This window comes from Anticarsia gemmatalis, chromosome Z (genome assembly GCF_050436995.1).
Source record: "Anticarsia gemmatalis isolate Benzon Research Colony breed Stoneville strain chromosome Z, ilAntGemm2 primary, whole genome shotgun sequence".
Classification (NCBI taxonomy): Eukaryota; Metazoa; Arthropoda; class Insecta; order Lepidoptera; family Erebidae; genus Anticarsia; species Anticarsia gemmatalis.
In genome coordinates, this window is record NC_134776.1 from 16,838,695 (window position 1) to 16,865,059 (window position 26,365).

A 26,365-nucleotide genomic window follows, 5' to 3' on the forward strand; every position below is an offset into this window, starting at 1 on the left:
GAAGATGAAATATAAGTCTTATTTTAAATGAATCAGAGTTTTTAAACGTTGCTCCTTTCTGCGCATTCGACAAACGCTATTTATTAATTTCATGCCGAGAATGTCTAATTAACAACAACTCAAAATATTATTTGTTGATATGCATTTTAACTAACAATTTTTGGATTTTAATATTTTATTTTTTGGAAATAACTGTTACGTTGTAATTTTTACATGAAATCTTTTAAGATTAGAAAGATGCTTCTTCTGGCACAATTATTTAAAATAAAGTCGACGATTAAGTATTTGGGATTTGGGTTAAGTCTTAAATCAAAAGTTTTATTTATGGAGGAACCTATCTATTACTTATAAAATAAACACGCACGTTTTATTGAGAGGCCCGATGCATTGGTTCCATTTGTGTGCGGTAGGGGCGCTGTGCGTTTTCAACGCTGTGCAGTTATAGGGACTATGTTGTCACAAATAATTTGTTGGTACTGGTACCCACCACCATGGTGAAATTCGACATTGACTTTAGCTCCCATGGCACTACATTGTCTGAAAAGTATGGGAAAATTGAAGCAACAGGTGGTTTTGGCACATAGACTACCAGGCGAACATAAACGTGCAGAGGTTTTGGAGTCGAGGGTGATTTCGGGGGAAACCGTTGTGGAACGAGTGGTGTGAGGAAGGGGCGGGTTTAAAGCATGATAACCATCTTCAATACAAATACCGGACAAGGTCCCGGTTTGCTAAATTTATTAAAACGTCAGCTATTTTGACTGCCGTAAAAATTGATACGGTATTCCCATTTGCCATTATATGGGTACAAAGATAATATTTTGTTCTGTTCTCATTACACTATCAGTAAAACACTTTTGTAAGAACGACATCACGTCGTCGTTAAGTTTAACGGCGCAGCTATAAGCCGAAATGTACCAATACGGGCGAAGATTTGTTGTGAAAATACTGTAAAGAAAGTCACTGTACACTTTTTAATGTTAGGAAATTCAAATGTCTAAAATAATTTAAATGTATGGTTAACCTATCATAAGAGAGGGAGAAGAGTATAGCGGATACTTATTTGGTAAAGAGGGAGGGCGAGGCGACAAATTTAAAGTTGTGTTGATGTTTTACAACTGTTAATGAAAGTAAATGTATAAATTAAAGTTAATTGAAGTTATTTAATGTCACATTTCTTAAAACCATGCAAAGTCCTTAACCCGCACTTGGCCAGGTTGGTAGACTCAAGGCCTAAACCCTCCCTTCTTCTTGAGAAGACCCTTACCCAGCAGTGGGACAGTAGTGGTTTAAAATCTAACTTCTCGTGATTTGAATACAAATAAAACTTATTAAATATCGTGCGGAGTGTATCTTTCGTATGCCTCCTGTAGTGCTACATACAGTTTTCATAAAATTAGCAATCACACCAAAGGTTAACGTAGCCAAAAAGTATTAAATAAAGTTATGCATGTATTGAATAAGAATTGTGTAAGAAAATAAAATTAAACCATTACTTTCCCAATATTTCTTGTCCCTTCAATCGTTTGCCGACGTAAACTACGTGCAAATTTTTCAAAAAATCATCCGTAACTGTACCAGGCAATCACGAGTTCATAGGAACATCATTGTTCTTTGGGCGAGTCCATTTGCCGTTCACCCCTCGTATTTAAATTCACGCCCCAGCAACCGGTAGTTTAAGAGACGTAATTAACGAATGTTTCTCTATGTTGCATATAATCATTAGGGAACACAATTTTTTTATCAATGTAGTGTTAACGTGAATAAATAATATCTGAAAAGGGCAGTCATAAGAACAAAGGAGAGTGATTACAGCCAAGAGAATAATAATTTTGAAACGCAAGCAATGGAGCCACATTATTATCATGATTTATAAAATTACATTTTGATAGCGAAGTATAAATTATTTATTCTGTATATAAATTATTATTATTGAATTTCGACACATTCGATAATTTCGACATTAAAGCAGATTAATAGAAATAACATTACTTAAATATGAGGGCATATCTCTTGGACTATAAATGTGTCAGGGGTAAAGGGATCGATGCGCGGAGGCGGAGCTTTGAAAATATCACTACTCCTTTATGCTCATGATATCCTAGTATATTGTGAACGAAACTAGCCTAAACTCGGAGCGTTAGTAGCTCCACCTATACTCCGGGATCGTTTTGCGATATGGTTGCCGTGCATTGGTTGCAGTAAGAATTATTGTTTTATGTTATATAAATATTATCAGCTTAATTTAAAAATCTGTATTTCATAATCGATATCCCAGTAGCTGTAGACAAAGCTGTTGAACCCCGAACACATTTTTTCGAACCGCTTGTTGCGCCATCTGTTCCACGCTCGTAATACATTGCAAACCCAGATGAAGGTTTGCGTTTCTTCTGAAGAGTACTTTTTAGACCTATTTTCATTGTCTTATTGCTCAAAAGTGAAAAACTGGTATTGTAAGACTTAAATTATCATGTATGTGAATATTCGAACCCGAACCAGCTTATATTAATGTTACTAGTGTATATGTTTGTTATTAGGGGCAAAATAATTCAACGATTTATAAAATAAACTTACATGCCTAACTTTAGATTTTTACACAATGTAAGTATTATTGTTCACATCGTTTGTTCTTTTTTATAGGACATCTGTATATCAGCTATGAAAGAAAAGGATATTGAAGCAAAGCTACGTCAAGTAACAAATGAATGGTCAGTACATGAGCTGACGTTCCAAACTTTTAACAACAGGGGTGAACTGCTACTGAGAGGTGATACCACTGCCGAGACCATCGGGCAACTGGAAGACAGTTTAATGATATTGGGCTCATTGCTTTCTAATCGGTAAGGAATCGTACATAATAGGGAAAATATACGAATATAAATTTCTTAATAAGCGCCGGATTTTACTCTTATACAAGTTATATTTTTTTAGCTACAATGCACCATTTAGAAAGCAGATCCAACAATGGTTATACGATCTGCAAAGTACGAACGAAATTTTAGAGAGATGGCTTTTAGTTCAAAATATGTGGGTGTATCTTGAAGCCGTATTTGTCGGCGGTGACATTGCTAAGCAATTGCCTAAAGAAGCTAAAAGGTTCTCTAAAATTGACAAATCCTGGCAGAAAATTATGCAAAGAGCACACGAAACCCCAGGCGTTGTTTCATGCTGTGTCGGAGATGATTTGTTGAGACAATTACTACCACATCTTCAAGAACAATTGGAATTATGCCAGAAAAGTCTCAGCGGCTACTTGGAAAGGAAAAGAACCATGTTTCCGAGATTTTTCTTTGTATCAGATCCCGCGTTGTTAGAAATCCTCGGTCAAGCTTCGGATTCACACACAATTCAGAACCATTTATTATCAATATTTGATAACATAAGATACGTTAAGTTCCATGACATAGGTGAGCATGTTTCTTAAACTTTCAGTTCATGACACATAGCATCAAAGATAAACAAGAAATGCATATCATGATTTTATAATGTTTATTTAGAAGAAGTCTAGTGAAAGTGGTTTTATATTAATTTAAACCATTGCAACAATTCTATTATATTTCATCGGGTTCCAGAGAGTAACTATAGAATGCCCGTAGAAAATATTATAATTTTGGTCGAATACTAGTATTAATAGTTTAAACAACTCACAAATTTTCCAGAATATAATAAAATGATAGCAATCGTATCATCCGAGGGCGAAGAAATTAAACTGGAGCGTCCAGTGAGAGCCGAAGGGTCGGTAGAGACTTGGCTTACATCTTTGTTGCAATCAGCTCAGGGCAGCTTGCACTCCATCATAAGAAACGCGGTGGCCGTCATCAACGACCCTGGCTTCAACTTACTGCTTTTTCTTGACAAGATGCCTGCTCAGGTACGTTCAAAATGAAAGAAGTTCTCATTAAAGGTTAATCTCGTGCGTCTAAAACTAACTCATTTGTGCTCACAGATAGGATTGCTCGGAATACAAATCATTTGGACAAGAGATGCTGAATTGGCTCTCATGCAGGCTCGCCAGGACAAGAAAATAATGATGGAGACTAATAACAAATTTTTAGAGCTACTTAACACGTTAATTGATCAAACTACTCGAGATCTGTTGAAGATAGAGAGGATTAAATTTGAAACGCTCATTACTATACATGTACACCAAAGAGATATCTTTGATATGTTGGTAAGTGCGTAATACGCTTAAGGCCCATTTAGACGGGGAGAGTTTCTCGTCTCGAAGATACGATTATCGAAAGAATATATATCATTTTTTTCGTCTAAACATTCGCTCTCCTCGCTAGTTGCTTTGGGCGAGAATTGCCTTGCAATGGAATATTGTTATGTCCGTGTAAACATAATTTCAAAGCAATAATCGTATTTCGAGATTTTATGCCAGTTGCTACCATGAGTGCAGTGCGCGAGGGTGTTTTAATTATATCTGCTCTTCTAAGGCAAGAATTAGTTAAACGGAAAAAGAAGAAAACGTGTTGGGTTAAAAATGGATAGCTAGATGAAATGATTTGGGAGCATCTAACAGACATTAGGAGACATTCAAAAATATGTTTCGGCTTACGAAAACTCAACTCATATATTTAGTTCAAGAAATTGGACCATCTATACAAAAAACTAACACAAATATGCGTCAAGCTATACCCGCTCGTACAAAATTGGAAATAACTTTAAAATATTTGGCTACAGGAGATTCATTTCAAACATTATCAGAAATATTTAGAGTACCATCAAAAGATCAAAAATAAAGAAAAAAAAAAGATTACCTAAGTATATATTCAAAATCAGTCTTGCTTTAATAAGGTAGATTACAAAACAAATAAATGCCAATTAGCTTATAATAAATCAACTTAATATAGAGATATTTGGAAAAAAATAATTATTGTGCATTGGTTGAATCATTTGGAAAATCATCTTGCATGCTTGAATTCCACCTCTGTGTGTCGCTATCAGTTCTCGAAAATGGAGAATCGGGCATCGGAGTTCACATCGGAGTTCATCGGATCACTAAACTCGAATGACAAATCTCGCACTAAAAACGATTCAAACTGATTTGTACGATACTCGTATCAACTTGAAAATATGTCACACGAGATCGTGTTAATACAAGTTAAGATTCTCGTAAGCAACAATCTGCTTACTATACCTTCGTTGTGTAAACAGACATAGGCAATTATCGCCTAGCGATAAGTCATAAGCGAATCTCGTATGACATAATCGTAGGCGAGATTTTAATTCTTGCCTGTATGTAAACATTTTGATACGATTGTGTTATGGTGATTATTGCTTGTGATAGTAGCGTATAGTTTCTCGCTCGGAACCGTACGAGAAACTCTCCCCGTCTAAATGGGCCTTTAGTCTTATTGTGCTTGCCCACTTCTCGGTTTCAAATGCCATGAACAACATATAACAAATGACAATATTAGTAGCAAAAAACTTAACAATTAAATAAGATCCTAAGTTAAGTTCTTAATAATTTAAAGTTAATAAACTGAACATTTTGTAGTGTCGCCTGAACATACGTTCTGCTAACGACTTCGAGTGGCTGAAGCAATGTCGGTTCTACTTCAAGGAAGACGCGGATAAAACTTGGATATCGGTCACTGACGTCACATTTACTTATCAAAATGAATACTTAGGTTGCACAGAACGGCTGGTCATCACCCCATTAACTGACAGGTAAATTAAATATTCACAAACAACACCTTGCAAAGTGACTGCCTCCATGGAGCCGTGGTTTAGGTCGCCACGCCGCTACCATTGCGTCGGGAGGTCGTGGGTTCGATTCCCACAGGGAACAAATATTTGTGCCATCCACGAATAATTGCTTCGCCTCTGGTTGTGCTTTGTGTCCGTTGTTTGTAAGTTTGTAAAAGCCCCTTGATGCAAGAGCAATTCTTAGTGCGGGAGTTGTATTTTCTAAAGAAAAGAGAATATTATGTAGCTAAATCTCAGTTTTACCGAAAAGCGTAAAATAAGTGGTAATATTTCGTCGTTAATTGACTCTATTGTTGCTTATCATCTTCTTGCTCTCCTTCTCTACATAATTCCGCCAAAACTTACACTTTTTCCTGTCAGCTACGAGGTTAAAAAGGTTTATGAAGAGTTTTATATCCACTTTATATTAGTATGTGAAGAGATTTTAATCGCGAGATAACTCTAAGTCTCGTTTTCAGATGTTATATAACACTTGCCCAAGCTTTGGCCATGAGTATGGGTGGCGCCCCTTGCGGCCCTGCTGGTACTGGCAAGACGGAGACAGTCAAAGACATGGGCAAGACTCTCGCGAAGTACGTCGTGGTATTCAATTGTTCCGACCAAATGGACTATCGGTTCGTAATATGCCTAAATTTTATATTTAGCTTAGAGTTTAATCTTAGATGAATAGTTATGTTGCTCGTGAACTTATTTAATCAACCCAATAAGTGATTATGTAATTGTGCCTAATACGTATTGCCAAAGCTGTACCTGTCGAGGACCTCAAGCGACGCAAATATAAAAGTCTAGTTGGTTACTATATGACTAGGCCCGAGCGCCTAACATACTTAGTACAGAAACTAAGCAATACAACGTAGCAACGTTAAAATTAAATAACACCATTATAATATACTAGATTTGAGGAGTTCAGCAGTTTTTTGTTTCGTAAAAACACTAATCATCTTGCGCTTATTTGGAGTGCATAAAAGACAACGTGCACAACACGTTTTCCACTAATCTATTGAAAAATGCCCCCCCGTTCCAGCGTGAACGAAACCAGTAGGTACAGCGGTTTCGAACTACTAGGAGATTATAAAATGAGAGAAGCCTCTGTGACGTAGAGTTAGTCGATAAACAACCGTATCCGTCTAGGTATTTCAGAAACAGTTATAAGGGAGATATAACTCAGTGGTAGAGTACTCGACTGCAGATCGAGAGGTCCCCGGTTCAAACCCGGGTATCCCCTGTTTGACTGCAAAAAATACCTTTTTGTGATGTTTTAAAAGTTTTAAAATTATTTTTACCCGACTTCGGTACTGTAAAAGTGCATTTTTAAGTTGACAACTATTTATGAGACATATTGTAGATTTTTATCTTATTGTACAACATATATCAAAACATACTACAACTACTTATGTACCTAATTCAATTTTGAAATAGTTATTATGTTATATTTAAATTGATATTATTAACTAAACTATGATTAACTAACAAAAACTAGTTGTATTTTTATTATTGTATTTATTTAATATTGTAGTTGTATTTTTATTATTAACATTGCAGAGGTCTCGGTCGTATTTACAAGGGTCTAGCGCAATCTGGTTCTTGGGGATGCTTTGATGAGTTCAACCGTATAGAGTTGCCGGTGTTGTCGGTAGCCGCACAGCAGGTCGCCGTGGTGTTGGCAGCTAAGAAGGAGAAGAAAAAGACCTTTCTATTTACCGACGGTGACATGTCAGAAATGTGCCCTGAGTTCGGTATTTTCATCACTATGGTGAGTTTTGCAAATAATTTTATTTTTAATCAAGCCAAGGTTTTATAGAACGTTAAGAAGGAGTTCTTGTATTTATATAGTTACGCTAAAACATGTTAGGTTTGCGTTCTTATATAACAATTAACTAACAAAACTAATTTTCAAAATTATTAATTATTCAATTAAGTGGTACATGACTTAAGCTGTAATGAATCCCATTACTTCAAATACATGATTGTAATAGTTACGATTGTTAAAATTGATTTAAGATCGCACGCTCATTTAGAGCAGCCAAACTAAAACATTTCGAAAACACTCCTTAAGTTATGGTTATGTAACCATAGACTACAGAACTTCAGTCCTGAAATATAAATAGTAAATAAGGTTTGTCTTTTCTTTGTTGTAGAATCCCGGGTACGCAGGTCGTAAGGAGTTGCCCGAAAACTTGAAAGTCCAATTTCGGACAGTAGCCATGATGGTGCCAGACAGACAGATCATTATAAGAGTCAAACTTGCTTCCTGTGGCTTTTTAGAAAATATTACTTTAGCCAGGAAGTTCTACACGCTATACAAACTTTGTGAAGAGCAGTTGACTAAACAGGTGGGTAATATTGATTTTTGCTAAAAACTTTGGCATTTTTTCACTTCTGCTTACACTTTCGTCGACAACAAGCTGATATTAAAAAAGACAACTACTTATATTGATAATTCTTGTGTAAGAAATTAAAAAAACATACGGGACAGTTAAGTTAATCTGCATATTTGTAGATGCTTACACCTTTCTGATATGATATATTAAAAACATAAACATGTGTTTTAATAAATTTGGAAAAATAGTTGAGTATTTACAAAAAAAGTGTTGGTAACACCCCTGACGGGACTCGAACCCGTAATCCTCGACTTAGGAGGCCGATGCCTTATCCATTAGGCCACAGGGGCTCCATTTATCAAGCTGGAAATTTTTGTTAGCTTTCAGGAATACTCGTAAATATTTGTTATTATCCTGACAGTCAGAGCTTATTAAAGTTTAGTAAAGCTTTAGCTTATTATAGTTATTTAGGAAATTAGTAGTAAAGTTGATTTTGATAGAAAGAAATTGGCTATGTGTGATTTATTTAGACGCAAACAGAGTAAAATTCTGATGAAACAGAGATATTGATGTTTGCCGATTAATTCAGACAGTTAGCGATTAAGGATGGTTAGATTCGGGCCCACGCCATGGGTAATGCTCCGCCATGTTTTCGCAAACGCGCAGTATTGATCTATTCTGACGAAGCGAATAGTCTGCAACGATGCATAAGTATTGATTATACTCTTAAAATAAGGATTTGTTGTGGTTTCCTTATAAGCTATATCACTTTGGTAACACTTTATAAATATTTTATTTTTATATTGTATTTTAGGTAGGGACTACATCTTTTGTGATAATAATTTAGAAAAATATTAAACATTAATTTTGTAAGAGCGATTCGAATGAATTAAATTAAAAAATATTTATAGGGCATGCTTTTCGTCAAAAGATCATAGATCTACAAGATTGGTCTGAAATATTTTACTTGTAAAGTGTATAAAAAAAGATAGAACAAAAAAGTTTTTTTTTTAATACAAATCTGACTTTTTTGCTTATAACTTCTATAATTTCAAGTTTAGGGCAAAAAGCTATAGAAACATATTTGTAGCCAAAACAATTTGCTGCAAATTATGATCTTACAATTTTTTTTGTAAGACGCATAGTTTTCGAGGTATCGCGAAAAAAGTGTTTTCGCCCCTGTTTCCAAAATGGCGGCCAGGGGATAAGAGTGGCGATCCCTCAAACTTGAGGTTAGGTTTAAATTGACACGTCATGTCCCAAAAATAAAATTGCGTCATCGAAAAAAATTATGCAATCTCTCGTACCATATTTTCTGCAAATAAATAATATTTGGATTTCAATCATGAATATAAGTGTGTGATGATAAATAAATAAATATTACATAACTTAACTTAAATATACTTCATTCGTTTAGATTTCATTGTTTCAATTTAGCTCCACGTTGACCAAACCAAATAAACTGCACTAATATTTACAGAATATTTCACAACCATATAGATCACTGAATTGAATAAAAAAGTAAGCGTAGAACTAGTTATATGTAAATTACAATAATTTAACTGGCAATGATTTTTAGGTTCATTATGACTTTGGTCTCCGTAACATTTTATCTGTTCTTCGTACACTGGGTGCTGTAAAACGTGTCAACTCGAAAGATAACGAAAGTACAATCGTAATGAGAGTTTTAAGAGACATGAATCTTTCAAAACTGATTGATGAAGATGAACCGCTGTTCATATCACTCGTAGCTGATCTTTTCCCAAACCAGGCATTGGAAAAGACCACATATACTGATTTGGAGGAGGCAATTAAGACCGAAGTTGATAAAATTGGGCTGATTAGCCATCCACCATGGTTGCTCAAGATTATTCAGGTACATATCTTTAATCGCATATAATATTGTTAAAGTTTGTATCCCTGTAACTTATTGTTAATTGATGGTTCAGTTGTACGAAACACAACGAGTTCGCCACGGTATTATGACCCTGGGACCGCCAGGCGCTGGAAAGACAGCCTGCATTCATACACTTATGAACGCACTTACGGAAACCGAGAACCCTCATAGGTCAGTTTTATTAAAGTTATATTATTATTACCCATTAGACCAACCTATTAGTAGGAGTGATAAGAAGTCAAGGCAACATTTAAAATTTTCAGGGAAATGAGAATGAATCCTAAAGCTATAACAGCGGCTCAGATGTTTGGGCGGCTGGACGTTGCTACAAACGACTGGACTGACGGTATATTCTCAGCTTTGTGGCGCAAGACTCTAAAGATTAAGACTGGAGAACATATTTGGTTAGTCTTAGATGGTCCGGTTGACAGTATATGGATAGAAAACTTGAACTCCGTACTCGATGACAATAAGACATTGACACTAGCCAATGGTGATCGTTTGACAATGTCACCTACATCGAAGATTATATTCGAACCGGAGAATATTGATAACGCGTCTCCAGCTACTGTGTCCCGTAATGGTATGGTGTACATGAGCTCCTCAGGATTAGATTGGGACCCAGGTATAGCAATTTTCTATTGAGCTTCTTCTCTATAAATTTTACTTCATATTTTGAATACATTTTGTTATTATTCTGTTCCAGTTCTGCGAGCTTGGCTTAAAACCCGGTCTCCGCGTGAAATAGAAGTATTCACTCCATTATTTGAGCAAACTTTTCCTATCATTTATACCTGGTGCACTCAGAATCTTACTTTCAGTATGCGAGTGTTACAAAGTAATATTATATTTCAAATGCTCAATCTTTTAGAAGGACTAGTACCTCCCCAAGTTGTGGAAACTGAAGACCCATCAGCTAGCAAGTCCGTCAATGGTGATATTGATGATGAAGAAGAAAAAGAAAAGGGAGAGGAAATAATACTTTTTACTCATGAACACTTGCATAAGATTTATGTGTTTAGCCTTATTTGGGGCTTCGGATCTCTCTTAGAAACTGGAGATAGAAAACGATTCGATGCATATATGAAGAAAACTTTCACAGAAATTTTGGATTTTCCTAAGCACCCGAACAACAAACCCTGTATATTTTTTGACTTTTACGTCAAACACCCAGGGAAATGGGAACTCTGGGACGATCTCATGATGCACTATCAATACCCTGACACAGCTACACCAGACTATTCAAGTATATTAGTACCTATCGTAGACAACGTAAGAATCAATTATTTAATTCACTGTATTGCAAAACAAGGTAAGGCAGTGTTGCTGCTTGGTGAACAGGGATCAGCAAAGACAGTGATGATGAAGGCCTATATGAAAAATGCTAATCCAGAGCAATTTATAGGTCGTTCATTTAACTTTTCTTCGGCAACTAGCCCGTATCAATTTCAAAAGACAATCGAAAGCTACGTCGAAAAACGTAGTGGCATGACATTTGGACCTCCTGGTGGAAAGAAAATGCTTGTCTTCATTGATGATATAAATCTACCACAAATTAACGAGTGGGGTGATCAAATCACTAACGAAATAGTACGCCAGACCATGAGCATGGGAGGATTTTACAGTCTAGAAAAGCCTGGCGACTTCACAACAGTGGTTGACATTCTGTTTTTAGCTGCTATGGGGCAACCAGGTAAGTGATATATTGCTTACAAAAAAAAAAACGTTTGTAATTTAGTAAAGCAGCCGTAATCATTATTTATAATGCTTTTTAGTATAACTGATTCAACTGATTCAAATTTCATATTTATTTTATAGGTGGTGGTAGGAATGATATCCCTGCACGCTTGAAACGGCGATTCTCCATTTTCAATTGTCCTTTACCCAACAACGACTCTATCGACAAAATCTTTAAAGTGATTGGAGAGGGCCACTACAATGCCAAGCGAGGATTTGCATCTGATGTTAGATCCCTTATAAAAAAAATGATACCACTTACAAGAGAACTGTGGTCGAGGACAAGGGCGAATTTGTTGCCGACACCGGCAAAGTTCCACTATGTTTTTTCTTTGAGAGATCTTTCAAGACTTTGGCAAGGAATGGTAGGGACATTACCTACTGTCATAGAGTCAGAGAAGTGTATGATGCTCTTATGGAAACATGAATGCTCGAGGGTATTTTCCGATAGATTTACTCATCAAGCTGACAAGGATTGGTTCAACAAAGCACTATTCGATATAGCTGAGGAGATACTGGGAGTGGAGTATAGAAAGATGATGGACAAGGAACCGGTCTTCGTTGATTTTATGAGGTAAGTTATTTTCTGGTCATTATATTATCTCCGTAGGGTTTAGTACCTATTGTTTAAATGTATTACGGGATCCTGTTTTCATTTTTATGATCTACGCAAAGGATTGTATGTAGTAAATAGGTAAAAATATTATTCTATGATAAGAACCTGCTTTTGATACACGTTACCATTTTAAAACATAAAATAGCTCTATCTATTGAACTTAGAATAAATTACTCAAGCGTTTGTACTCCGTACGATGTTGTGAGCTATAAGTCACTATGGGGTTGAATAGATGGCGCTTAAAAGGAACTCCTGTATGGACATGTGTTCCTGGTGCGTTCCCTCTAAATTCGAGCACGTGGTATGGCATCGTCATACATCTATAAATATCCAGTATGTGTTAGTTTCAATATGTAGTAGACAAAGGACAAAAGTCAGCCACCAACAGTTCTTATTTAACTTTTACGTTTTTGATGGAATATTAAGTAGGTATCATTTTTTACGGTCTTGTCTTGATCTTTTTTTGGTTTTTCATTGACGTTTTATTTTGCGCTGCAAAGAATATATTTGTTAAAGAAATGAGACGTTGTAGTTACTGTTTTTCTTCCATGAACAAATAGGTGAATATTGATCCACATTAGGGTATATTTTTTTGAATTATGGTTCTTCTCATTCCGTCATGTCCTTTGTATTTACTTGTAGTCGCCCAGTGGTCGACCACTTATACATTCATCTAAATTCATACAACATGAATTGAATGCAGTTCGGTCGCCTAAAGTCACTTCAGATTCAAAATGTTTCGCATTGCAAAACCTGCACTCCAAATCCATTAATCATAACTTAAAAACACATTTGGAATGACATTTACTAAAATGTATCTCGCAAAATCATATTACTATCGAATACTACTGATGGGAAAAAAAAACAGAAAAAGGTCCTACTGATGGGGAACCGTCTGAATTTTTTTAGACACCCTTTCGCAAAACATATTTTGTAATACTTTATTTGATGAAAAATATATTTCATCTATAACCAGCTCGGTGAAGGTTGTTGTATAGCAGGATCTGACTAGATAACTTATTATTTGAAAAGTCTGAGTTGAATATAACGCCATCTATTAAACATTAACGGCAGTACTTAACCACCCCCGTGCAGTCGCGTTGTTGCGGGTCAGTAGTCGCCTGGAACTTGAGTAGATAGCGCTGAAAAGAACTCCAATATATTTATGAGAGCCTGGTATGTTGGCTCGGAATTTGTATGGAGCACCGTCAGAAATGGCAAAAGCGGAATTTCGCATATGTATACAAATATCAGTATCTATATGTTGAATCACGTGACTTTCAGGGCAATCTGAAATCTTCGAAAATTACACCAGGGCAGCATAAACCTGCAGGAGTTCTCTGTTAGCGCCATCTCTTCAGCTACATGGTTACCAATAAGCCCAGTAGCCTTAGCAACTTACACGAAGCCAGGTGGTGCCGGTAGTAGCTCAGAGATGGTGGTAGTTTTAAGTGTCAATACAATTTATTTAATGTTATTTTGCAATTAATAATAATATAAGAAATAGTTTTATGGACGACAATTACCGTCTTTATTTAAAATAATAAATCGTTGGGCTTCGTGTATAAACATTTTTGTATCCACAAGAGAATAAGTGCTTGTTCACGTTGGAACTAGCGGGCGCGGTGGCGGTCGCGAGCGCGGGGACGTGGCGATTTGTGTTCACGTTGGCCGCCAGGCGGGCGTTTGGCTCAAACTGGTTCAAACTGGTTAATCTTACTTGACAGCGCGAGTGAATCGCGCCCGCCACCGCTAGTTCGACGTGAACACACACGAACATCTTCAAGCGTTTGATATTGGCGCGAGCGCGCCACGCGGGCCGCGCGCGACGCCACTAGCTCGCCCGCGACTTAGACCGCGCGAACGGTTTGTACGTGAACACTTCGGTACATCGCCATATGTTTGATATTTCGCGACCGCGCCCGCCACCGCGCCCGCGAGTCAACGTGAATGAGCACTATGTATTATCGTCTGCAATAGTCACGGAGTGAGGGCGCGCTGAGCGTATTTTTCCCTAGCGCCATTCTTGTAATTTTGAACGAAGATAATAAAACGCTTATTAAAGTAATACATAAAAGTAAAGAGAGGTTTAGTATTATAAATGTAGGCTAGTAGCAATGTTTCAAAGTGGGGAAGAGTGCGGCAATATAGTGAAAGGCATTATTCATGTTATAATAATACCTGACACACATTTAATTTTGATTTGGATACTGCCTTCTCTAACCATACCTGTCTATGCAATAGCGTTTTTTTTGTATGAGTTTTAACGCTATTAAATAGATGAACTGCCGCTAAATGTACATCAGAAACCGAGGGTAAGTCACCTAAATTATTGTGCGAGCAGAGAAATTGCGTTCTTATTTGTAACCGTTAACCCAAAGCTCTACGACGTGGCCGTAGCGCCCGTACCGCCCGTAGCACTGTCTACGAAGAACGAGTTCTTTCGTAATTGACATGAAAGTTACATTACAGCCTAATGGAGTAAACACTATAGGATTCGTTTAGACGTGATGAATATTGGTAAAAGACGGATAATTTAACCTATTATAGCCACTGTTGCCACAATTCGAACTGCTTAGAAGAATTTTTGAGATTAATTATCTGGTGATTTATATCAATCGAGAAAGAAGTTGACTCGTTTTATTTGAGCCATGTAATTCAAACCATGTTTATTTGTGAGTCATAGGTTGATCATTTAAGTGATCTTACAATAAGGTTAGTTTGCCATTTCTTTAAGGTTTTTGTCTATTTGTACCTGCTGTGGAACATCCACGTGTACGGGTCGGATTTGAATGGAAATTACTTTGTTGTATACGTATGTATTTATTAAACCTAGGCAATGCATCGGATATGGTGTGTTGCCATCTGAAAGTATTCCTTCGGCCACGTACGAAACCGGAAGTTCGTAACTGGTTTTAATGGAATAATAAAGTCTCTCTCTACGATACCAGTTACGAAGGATTAGGTTTGTCCCCAATACGATACTTGGTTACGTAGTTACGAATAAAACATAATTTTCTTTTTACGATACCAGTTACGTAAGAATAGGAATAAACCTATTCCTGCGTAACTGGTGGCGTACAAAGAAAAAGTAACTGTTTCTTGATATACAGCCTGGAGACAGATGACTGACAGACAAAATCCAGACCAAATATATCAAATAATTCCCCTATATTTTCATTGCAACGCTGGTAATTAGAACAAAAGATAAAATAAATACACATATTAACGAAAAAAAATTTAAAGTCCCATCCTTACCAATCTTAATGTTTGATGTTTTTCTAAATTAAATCTTATAAGAGAACGGAGTCATAATCTCGATACAACGACCAATAGATATGTAGTTTTCATTTAGTTGAGAAATTGTGTATTTAATTTCATTATTAATTTCCATATATCTTTTCGACATTTTGGTATTATTTTTGTACATGTCTGCTATTTTGATTTTTTTGCTTAATATATCTAATAAATGGGCCACAGTCGGGTTATTTTTTCCTATAAATCGATTCAACCTACTATGCCAGCCTTAGAGGTTATTTGTTGTTCGAATCCTTTCAAAACAACAGCAGATCTTTTGAAAATTCGCTCTTTTAGTCCACTATATTGATTCAATTTGGATATTTCTTTGCTTTGTGGACTCTTATTCATTACGTACTTTAGACCACTGGCCAAGTATTGTTTGGGCAATCGTACAAGGCCTACACACCTTGCCACGTGTCTATTTTTCACTGCAGTTGAAATTTTTAAATGTTTGGCTTTTGGGAATAAACAGCGATTCAAATGTTAAAAACATCCCTTTATATGGAATTTTCGATGCACTTTTCATTTTGATGATGATTTTTTTCATCTGCCAATCAGGGAATACAGCTTTTATTAACCTTAAAACAATTTCATAGATGTTTTGTCTTTAATCTGGGAGTAAACAATAAATCAGAGGTATAATTGTTTGCGTATTTCCGTCATAGCCATGAATCGTGTACGCTGTTGCTTGAATGCTAGGGGATAGATAGGGGACGATTTGAATGTGCCATCTCCTATATAGTATATGCTCAAATTCTTGTATAATTGCTCTGACATTTTTATTACAAATTAGAAAAATTTGTTTGCCTTCAAGCTCATACTCTGCTAATTTAAAATTGTGATATTCAAACGAACTCTGCATTTTAATGAGCCCCTGGTATTTCATATCGGAGCGATTCTAACTTCACTGTGCTGGCCGCCTCTAACTTAACCAAATTTAACACTGGTAGTTTTTATCACAAAAATGTAAGAAAGTTTAACTGACATTAAAAAACAACCATTAGATGTAAATAATATTTTATCAGAATTAGTTTCTTTATTCTATACGCGCATAACTTTACAACAACTAAACTAAATTGGAAATTTATTTTTTAATATGTTTGTAACTGTTAGGACAAGGTTTGTATGGGATCAAAATTCTCTCACAAATGGAAACAACATTATAAAATTGTGATATATCCGGACGAAGTAGGGCCAGTTCGCTAGTAATAACTATAAAAATGTTCTGATTAATACAAACCACTTTGCAGAAAGCAAGCACATTACTTTAGTCAAACCAATACCTTTTGGTAGTTTTTTCTTTTTTTAACAATGCTATATTTAATATTCTTTTAAAACCTTAAAAAAAGTAATCTCTGTACATGTTAAACCAAAATAACTCAATTCTATCAAATTTAGTGTAATATTGCAAATACAATCTAAAAATATATTTATAAAAAACTCAAAAAGGCGGCTAAGTCGGATAATGAAGTGAGGGCACTCGGATTCGAACCGAGGTCTTCCGACTCGTGGTCGGATGCTCTACCGCTGAGCTACGCCCCCGCTACGAGAGCCATGCGAAATAATGAAACCCTTTACGCGGCAGACAGTGATCGTTTTTGATAGGATTAATTAAAAAATATAATCTCTGATTGTTATCCGAGATGTAAAATTAAAACCGTGTAATAGTTTAAAATGAATAATTTTATTTAAAAAAAAATGCATGTCTGCTTTTTACTTCGTCGTCTCGTTTAGCATTTAATATTTAAAAAAATTGTCTAGTAATATAATCAGAAATCAATACATCGTATTTTAGAACCATGTTACTAAACTAAACAAGAAAAGTCTGCATTGCATTAGCCAAGAGTTTAACCTTCATCTAGCCAAGATTGGAAAATCATTAGCCGAAATTTTGTAGGAAATTAAATTTCTTTTACATTTCTGGCACCTATTGTTATTTGTTTTATAGTTTCAGTAAACTTGTAAAAATATAGTAAAAAGAAATCAATTAATAATATATGTATAGTTATATTTAGAGTGCATCGAATACATAATTCGCGTAAACCCATCTTAATTTTTTGCCTGTCATACTTAATGCTGACTTTTCTTGTTTAGTTTAGTAACATGGTTTTAATATACGATCTATTGATTTCTCCCTCCCGTCGCCTCGTGAAACTAAAACACACACACATACACAGACGAAGCAACAGGTGATTGAGCGAACGTACACAATCGTATCCTGCATTTTTATGAGCCCCTGGTATTTCATATCGGTGCGATTGTAACTTCACTGTGCTGGCCGCCTCTAAATCAATTCAGATTTAACACTGTTGCCAATCTTCGCTAGATGAAGGTTAAACTCTTGGCTAATATCTTGGCGACAACATTCCGCAATACATTGCGAAGTTTATACATACAATTTAAAATAAAAACACGGTTCTCCGTCGTAGCACGTAGACTCAAGTCCTACGACGTAGCAATTTCATGAAAAGGCAGCAGAAATCAAAGTGTCCGTCATCGATACTGATATAATAATATAATAAACTACACAAGAATGTCAGTTGATCTAATCACTGAAAACATGATTTAAGATTATATTACTAGACAATTTTTTTTAAATATTAAATGCTAAACGAGACGACGAAGTAAAAAGCAGACATGTATTTTTTTTTAAATAAAATTATTCATTTTAAACTATTACACGGTTTTAATTTTACATCTCGGATAACAATCAGAGATTATATTTTTTAATTAATCCTATCAAAAACGATCACTGTCTGCCGCGTAAAGGGTTTCATTATTTCGCATGGCTCTCGTAGCGGGGGCGTAGCTCAGCGGTAGAGCATCCGACCACGAGTCGGAAGACCTCGGTTCGAATCCGAGTGCCCTCACTTCATTATCCGACTTAGCCGCCTTTTTGAGTTTTTTATAAATATATTTTTAGATTGTATTTGCAATATTACACTAAATTTGATAGAATTGAGTTATTTTGGTTTAACATGTACAGAGATTACTTTTTTTAAGGTTTTAAAAGAATATTAAATATAGCATTGTTAAAAAAAGAAAAAACTACCATAAGGTATTGGTTTGACTAAAGTAATGTGCTTGCTTTCTGCAAAGTGGTTTGTATTAATCAGAACATTTTTATAGTTATTACTAGCGAACTGGCCCTACTTCGTCCGGATATATCACAATTTTATAATGTTGTTTCCATTTGTGAGAGAATTTTGATCCCATACAAACCTTGTCCTAACAGTTACAAACATATTAAAAAATAAATTTCCAATTTAGTTTAGTTGTTGTAAAGTTATGCGCGTATAGAATAAAGAAACTAATTCTGATAAAATATTATTTACATCTAATGGTTGTTTTTTAATGTCAGTTAAACTTTCTTACATTTTTGTGATAAAAACTACCAGTGTTAAATTTGGTTAAGTTAGAGGCGGCCAGCACAGTGAAGTTAGAATCGCTCCGATATGAAATACCAGGGGCTCATTAAAATGCAGAGTTCGTTTGAATATCACAATTTTAAATTAGCAGAGTATGAGCTTGAAGGCAAACAAATTTTTCTAATTTGTAATAAAAATGTCAGAGCAATTATACAAGAATTTGAGCATATACTATATAGGAGATGGCACATTCAAATCGTCCCCTATCTATCCCCTAGCATTCAAGCAACAGCGTACACGATTCATGGCTATGACGGAAATACGCAAACAATTATACCTCTGATTTATTGTTTACTCCCAGATTAAAGACAAAACATCTATGAAATTGTTTCAAGGTTAATAAAAGCTGTATTCCCTGATTGGCAGATGAAAAAAATCATCATCAAAATGAAAAGTGCATCGAAAATTCCATATAAAGGGATGTTTTTAACATTTGAATCGCTGTTTATTCCCAAAAGCCAAACATTTAAAAATTTCAACTGCAGTGAAAAATAGACACGTGGCGAGGTGTGTAGGCCTTGTACGATTGCCCAAACAATACTTGGCCAGTGGTCTAAAGTACGTAATGAATAAGAGTCCACAAAGCAAAGAAATATCCAAATTGAATCAATATAGTGGACTAAAAGAGCGAATTTTCAAAAGATCTGCTGTTGTTTTGAAAGGATTCGAACAACAAATAACCTCTAAGGCTGGCATAGTAGGTTGAATCGATTTATAGGAAAAAATAACCCGACTGTGGCCCATTTATTAGATATATTAAGCAAAAAAATCAAAATAGCAGACATGTACAAAAATAATACCAAAATGTCGAAAAGATATATGGAAATTAATAATGAAATTAAATACACAATTTCTCAACTAAATGAAAACTACATATCTATTGGTCGTTGTATCGAGATTATGACTCCGTTCTCTTATAAGATTTAATTTAGAAAAACATCAAACATTAAGATTGGTAAGGATGGGACTTTAAATTTTTTTTCGTTAATATGTGTATTTATTTTATCTTTTGTTCTAATTACCAGCGTTGCAATGAAAATATAGGGGAATTATTTGATATATTTGGTCTGGATTTTGTCTGTCAGTCATCTGTCTCCAGGCTGTATATCAAGAAACAGTTACTTTTTCTTTGTACGCCACCAGTTACGCAGGAATAGGTTTATTCCTATTCTTACGTAACTGGTATCGTAAAAAGAAAATTATGTTTTATTCGTAACTACGTAACCAAGTATCGTATTGGGGACAAACCTAATCCTTCGTAACTGGTATCGTAGAGAGAGACTTTATTATTCCATTAAAACCAGTTACGAACTTCCGGTTTCGTACGTGGCCGAAGGAATACTTTCAGATGGCAACACACCATATCCGATGCATTGCCTAGGTTTAATAAATACATACGTATACAACAAAGTAATTTCCATTCAAATCCGACCCGTACACGTGGATGTTCCACAGCAGGTACAAATAGACAAAAACCTTAAAGAAATGGCAAACTAACCTTATTGTAAGATCACTTAAATGATCAACCTATGACTCACAAATAAACATGGTTTGAATTACATGGCTCAAATAAAACGAGTCAACTTCTTTCTCGATTGATATAAATCACCAGATAATTAATCTCAAAAATTCTTCTAATCCATACGAGTACAATAGGATTGAGCTCGCAATGATAAGGTGGCAGTCTTAGGACTTCCACCTTATTTTTTTTTTGTGAGCTCATCCACAGCGTAATTTTGGTAGTTCGCCTTTACGTCATTAACTTTCTTTAAAAGTTTGGCCGTTACGTCTTTTTCATCGTAGCTGAGTTCTTTATTACGCAGCCATTCTTGAATACTTGCTTTTCCCTATGCTGTGGTGGGTGTTTTTTCTTGGCGTCTTGAGTGGTAAGGAGCATTGTCCAGTACCACTACCGAATTTTCACCAAGTTTTTGTAAAATATTCTCAAACCGCTGCTCAAAGCGGTTCCTTGCAACTTATGTGCTGTAACCGCCCAACATAAAATTATAGGAAACATTGTTCTTTCAATATTTCCATATCCTCTAAGACCTTGAAAAGTTACATTATCTGGCCTTATCAGAATCCACCCATTCTCGTCAACACACTCACACACTCCGGCCGAAAGTAGCATCATCAAATTTACTTGATATAGTTTTTGGAAGCTCCCCATCTTCCAATAGGTCACGGCGAAGTCCATTCCATTATTTTTTTTAGTAACGCCCATACTGCCATTGTCTAGCCCTTCAGAAACGTTTTTGCTCTCAACATGTTGTCCACCTCCATTTGTGTGTGTCCAACGGATTATGTCATCTTTTAAGATGTCTACATAATATATACCGGTCATATGACCGGTGACTTCGCATATTTCTGGAGGTTCAGCTGAGTTCATCCACCCCCAAAAAGTGCAAGAGATACGCCCACTGCGTCTGTTAGGAAGATTGTTTTCTTCATTGTATCTAGTGTTAGTACGATAAAGTGACATGTGCCCATCTTTATCCGACACAAAAATTTTTTCGTCCATAAACGTCACGTTATCATAATTGTGCTGTAAATATCTGTTGGTGAAATTTAGCCGTATCATTTTATGTCGATCATTGAGAAAAGGTTTCCCGGCAGGTTCGCGATAACGGAGTCCAGCTTGAAATAATAAGTTTGATTGTCATCGGTTATTGTAGGTTTAGTTAATACATTTTAAGAAGAAGATAAGTTACTGCAATACGTTTTTATAAACGACGTTTTTTGTTTTTCCTTCCTTGGCCAGAACGTAAAGATTTTGTGGGTTTGAGACTCGTGAACACGCAATTGTCCAGGGGAAAATCAGTTTTTTTCCAAATTTACACCTGCAACTTTAAGCGTTTGCCCCTGAGCTTTATTTATTTGTTGTTGCAAATGCTGTTTTCAGAGGAAACTGCACTATTTTAAACTGAAACGAAAAACGGTTGAAATTATCGAAATACCGCCCCCGCCGCCTGCCTCGTTTACCTCGTGCGCCCCCCGCCCGCGCACTCTCTTTGCGCCTCAGCCGAAGCCCTTCCGGTAACATAGTTCGATTGTACAGTTCAATTGATCGCACAAAAAGGATTTAAAAATACACATCGTTCGATAGATCTGTCGTACCATCAAATGTCAATGATTTTAATCACACGCTCTAACGATCAATCGAACGAACAGTATTTTTCAAACATAATTGTTCGATACATCAGTCGAACTACGAGCAGGCATGATGTAAAGGTGCTTGTTGTTTGATGACAGCTAGAATGAAATACTAAATAAGTCTCAGTAGTAGAGGCAGTTTAAATATTTTATTGAAAGAATGTTTGTTAACACCAACAATCTTCGCCTTTCTCCATAAGGCAGTTGTCCCACCGCCAACGATGAACGAGTAACGAGTAGAGCTAGAATTCGAAACGAGTTGGCGAATCGCGGGGACCGACTTGCACTCACGAATTAAATCAATCGACAAATGCGATGAAAGGTTGTCGCCAATAAGGATCTTGGGGCCATTTTTATCTTTAAAATATCGAAGCATGGTTGTCTTGACCCAATCATTAAATGTAATTGAATCAAACCAGCCAGAGGTGGTACAATTGTATCGACAACCCGCGGGACCGTTCAACCTCCACGTGTCATAAACATGTTGGGATTTATATACAACATAAGGGGGTAAAATCGTCCCATCGGCAACAGCAGCCAGCATGAGAGAAGTAGAACCTATTGTGTGGTTTACGATTCTCTCAGGATATTTCGTGCTCCTTCTCACCAATACTTTTTTTCGGCCAGGATCGTCAGTAGCTATGTATACTGTTTCTGGCCGCCAATATTTCCCTTTGACACATCAATTGATGTGTCAAAGGTATTGATTATTTTCTATTTCGCTGATTTCAGGGTAAATTTTCTCTTTCTCCTAAATCACGATCAACTTCAATTCTATTTTCCTAACCCCACATTTTGAAAATTATGCTTGCAAAATTAGTGTTGTGTTGGCGTCAATGATGAATCGGTGCTATTTTAAAATTGTAATATGTTCTAAGGTGTTCATTGAAATTAGGCGAGGTGTCAAAGACGATTATTTTTGCATAATATTAATAATTATTATTACGTTGATACAACTCTTTTTTTTGCTTAGCTTCGTGGCGATTCAGGCTTTATGCCTAATTCCGCCAATAACACAATATTACATAAAATATATCAAAAAATATTTTATTTATAGTCGAATTTTTTCGACTGCTAAGTAACCATCTTGAAACATATGTCTTAGAGGAATAATTCTTTCAAATATATATTTTTTGAATCTTGAACCGTTTTCACTACGGAAGCCCTCAAGAATGTAATAATTTTCAACGTTTTTCCACATTTTTCATTATTTCTTCGCTCCTAATTGTTCTAGCCTGATGTTATATAGCCGAAAGCCTACCTCGTTAAATGGTCTATTTAACACAAAAATATTTTTCAATCCGAACCAATATCTAGTTCCTGAGATTAGCGAGTTCAAACAAACAAACTCTTCAGCTTTATGATATGTATATTTAGCTTTATAATATTAGTATAGATAGTCGATATAGGAGGATCGACGATCTGGCGAGGTGCAATTGGATGTTGTTGGATGTAGACGATACTAGCTGTTTACTTCGATCTTGTACCGCTCGGTTGATAGTTCCGCGCGATTATATGAACTTAGCCTTAAAGCTTACGATAATTAATCACTATTAAGAGCAAAATATGGTTTTGCAACTGTCAAGTACGAGTCACTGTCAAAGAATGAATCGAATGACGGCTGAAATTTCATTCGGATGTCCCCGCTCTTAAAAAATAAATCATCATGCCAATGTCAACATCAATTTCAAGTAACCTCATGTTAATTTGATTGTAAAGAAATTGACGATCAAACAAAGTGTGCGCCGTTATACAGGGTGTCCCGAAACTCAACGATAATTCGAGACAGGATGAAAGGCCAAGTCATACCGGTTCTAGGAAAAATAAAAAAAAAATTCCATGTCACTTAGTTCAGCAATAATAGACACTTTTCGAAAAAGTTGAAATTCCACACCCTTGATCGCATTTTCAAGTCCTGTGATCAGCAATGTAACAATTTCGCTGTGTATTTTTGAATTTCGTGATCTTCATTAAATATGCTATTAATCGTAATACAAATTTATGCACAAAACATTGTTAATTTCATAAAAAAAGTAAAGTTTTAGTGAGTCATGGTTCACAAAAATATCGTAAGTTAACTTTGACGCTTCATATTGAAAAAAAAATGTACTACACTACCCTTGGCAAGTTATTTCAAAAGTTGGCGCATTTAATCAAGATTTCAAAATGGTGCAACAATTGCCACTATTCTTGCCATTAAAAATGTTATTTTTAATTGAACGACGAGTATCCTCGAAAATGTATCGGACGCAGTGGTACAATTGTATGGCGTCCTCGTTCCCCCGATCTAAATCCAGTAGATATTTTTTACTGGGAATGCATAAAAGAAAAAGTCTATTCGAAATCAATAGAAAATCTATCAGAACTTCGCCAGAAAATTGACACAGCGTCAGAGGAAATAAATGCAAGGAATTTTGTTTGACTGGTGCAAAGGTCTTTTGTAAGGCGTTGCAGAGCCTGTATTCGTGCCAGAGGAAAACAATTCGGAATTACTTTAGTTTAAGGAGAACAATTAAATAAGAACGATGGTTCGTTCATTCTTTTTTTTTATTATTATTACCTATTATGTTTATTACATTAAATATTGGTTAGGGACTGACTCAATTACCTCTTTACTAAAAATAATTGCTTTCCTCTGGCACGAATACAGGCTCTGCAACGGCGTACAAAAGATCTTTTTACCAGTCAAGCAAAATTCCTTGCATTTAATTCTTCTGACGCTGTGTCAATTTTCTGGTGAAGTTCTGATAGGTTTTCTATTGATTTTGAATAGACTTTTTATTTTATGCATTCCCAGTAAAAAATATCTACTGGATTTAGATCGGGGGAACGAGGAGGCCATACAATTGTACCACTGCGTCCGATACATTTTCGAGGATACTCGTCGTTCAATTAAAAATAACATTTTTAATGGCAAGAAAAGTGGCAAGTGTTGCACCATTTTGAAATCTTGATTAAATGCGCCAACTTTTGAAATAACTTGCCAAGGGTAGTGTAGTACATTTTTTTTTCAATATGAAGCGTCAAAGTTAACTTACGATATTTTTGTGAACCATGACTCACTAAAACTTTACTTTTTTATGAAATTAACAATGTTTTGTGCATAAATTTGTATTACGATTAATAGCATATTTAATGAAGATCACGAAATTCATAAAAACACAGCGAAATTGTTACATTGCTGATCACAGGACTTGAAAATGCGATCAAGGGTGTGGAATTTCAACTTTTTCGAAAAGTGTCTATTATTGCTGAACTAAGTGACATGGAATTTTTTTTTTATTTTTCCTAGAACCGGTATGACTTGGCCTTTCATCCTGTCTCGAATTATCGTTGAGTTTCGGGACACCCTGTATACATATTGCTCGACTTGCGGATATAAAACTCAAAGGTGACTGATTGACTGACCTCGTGTGAAATATCAACGCACAGCCCAGACAGACCACTGGACGGATCGGGTTGAAATTTGGCACGCTGGTAGATGTTATAACATAGGCATCCACTAAAAAAGGACTTCCTTTATAATAATATATTAAATGGTTACGAAAACGACAAATTGATTCTGTTTTCATAACTAGTTATGAAGCACGAAAAAAGAATCTTACGCCTAGTTATCAAATATCAGTTACAAACGTAGACTGAAGGGACTTGTCGTGGGCACTGCCTTGCCCCCCCCACATATGTATATAGATTAGATATATTGCATATTATGCAAATCTTCGAAAAAAAACTGAGTTGAAAATAACGCCATCTATAAAACATTAACGGCAGTACCTAACCTCCCCTGTACAGTCGCGTTGTTGCGGGCCAGTAGCCGCCTGGAACTTGAGTAGATAGCGCTGAAAATAATCTCCTATATATTTATGAGAGCCTGGTACTTTCGCTCGAAATTTGTATGGAGCACCGTTAGAAATGGCAAAAGCAGAATTTCACATATACATACAAATATCAGTATCTATATGTAAAATCACGTGACTTTTAGGGCAATCTGAAATCTTCGAAAATTACACCAGGACATCATAAACCTGCAGGAGTTCTCCGTTAGCGCCATCTCTTCAACTACATGGTTACCAATAGCTCAGTAGCCTTAGAAACTTACAAGAAGCCAGGTGGTGTCTGAAATAGTTCAGAGATGGTGACAGTGTATGTTTCAATCACTAGTACAATTTTATTGAATGTTTAGCAATTAATATTAGCA

The 26,365-nt window shown here is 35.8% G+C and overlaps 1 protein-coding gene and 4 non-coding genes across 5 annotated transcripts in view; 3 read left to right on the top strand and 2 right to left on the bottom strand.

Annotated features, from left to right (window-relative positions):
• Positions 1 to 26,365, top strand: part of Dhc1 (dynein axonemal heavy chain 1) — a 167,513-nt gene that overhangs the window by 40,229 nt on the left and 100,919 nt on the right. The window contains exons 26-38 of the mRNA XM_076135322.1: positions 2,641 to 2,840; positions 2,932 to 3,407; positions 3,660 to 3,871; positions 3,947 to 4,171; positions 5,504 to 5,676; positions 6,174 to 6,329; positions 7,258 to 7,468; positions 7,854 to 8,048; positions 9,616 to 9,912; positions 9,986 to 10,104; positions 10,197 to 10,558; positions 10,640 to 11,626; positions 11,752 to 12,244. Coding sequence (XP_075991437.1) covers positions 2,641 to 2,840; positions 2,932 to 3,407; positions 3,660 to 3,871; positions 3,947 to 4,171; positions 5,504 to 5,676; positions 6,174 to 6,329; positions 7,258 to 7,468; positions 7,854 to 8,048; positions 9,616 to 9,912; positions 9,986 to 10,104; positions 10,197 to 10,558; positions 10,640 to 11,626; positions 11,752 to 12,244 — 4,106 coding nt within the window. The remainder of the gene's footprint in view (positions 1 to 2,640; positions 2,841 to 2,931; positions 3,408 to 3,659; positions 3,872 to 3,946; positions 4,172 to 5,503; positions 5,677 to 6,173; positions 6,330 to 7,257; positions 7,469 to 7,853; positions 8,049 to 9,615; positions 9,913 to 9,985; positions 10,105 to 10,196; positions 10,559 to 10,639; positions 11,627 to 11,751; positions 12,245 to 26,365) is intronic.
• TRNAC-GCA (transfer RNA cysteine (anticodon GCA)) lies at positions 6,869 to 6,940 on the top strand. The gene has a single exon. It is a non-coding gene; the product is annotated as a tRNA-Cys (tRNA).
• On the bottom strand, positions 8,314 to 8,386 carry TRNAR-CCU (transfer RNA arginine (anticodon CCU)). The gene has a single exon. It is a non-coding gene; the product is annotated as a tRNA-Arg (tRNA).
• On the bottom strand, positions 17,058 to 17,128 carry TRNAR-ACG (transfer RNA arginine (anticodon ACG)). The gene has a single exon. It is a non-coding gene; the product is annotated as a tRNA-Arg (tRNA).
• Positions 18,386 to 18,456, top strand: TRNAR-ACG (transfer RNA arginine (anticodon ACG)). Its single transcript has one exon. It is a non-coding gene; the product is annotated as a tRNA-Arg (tRNA).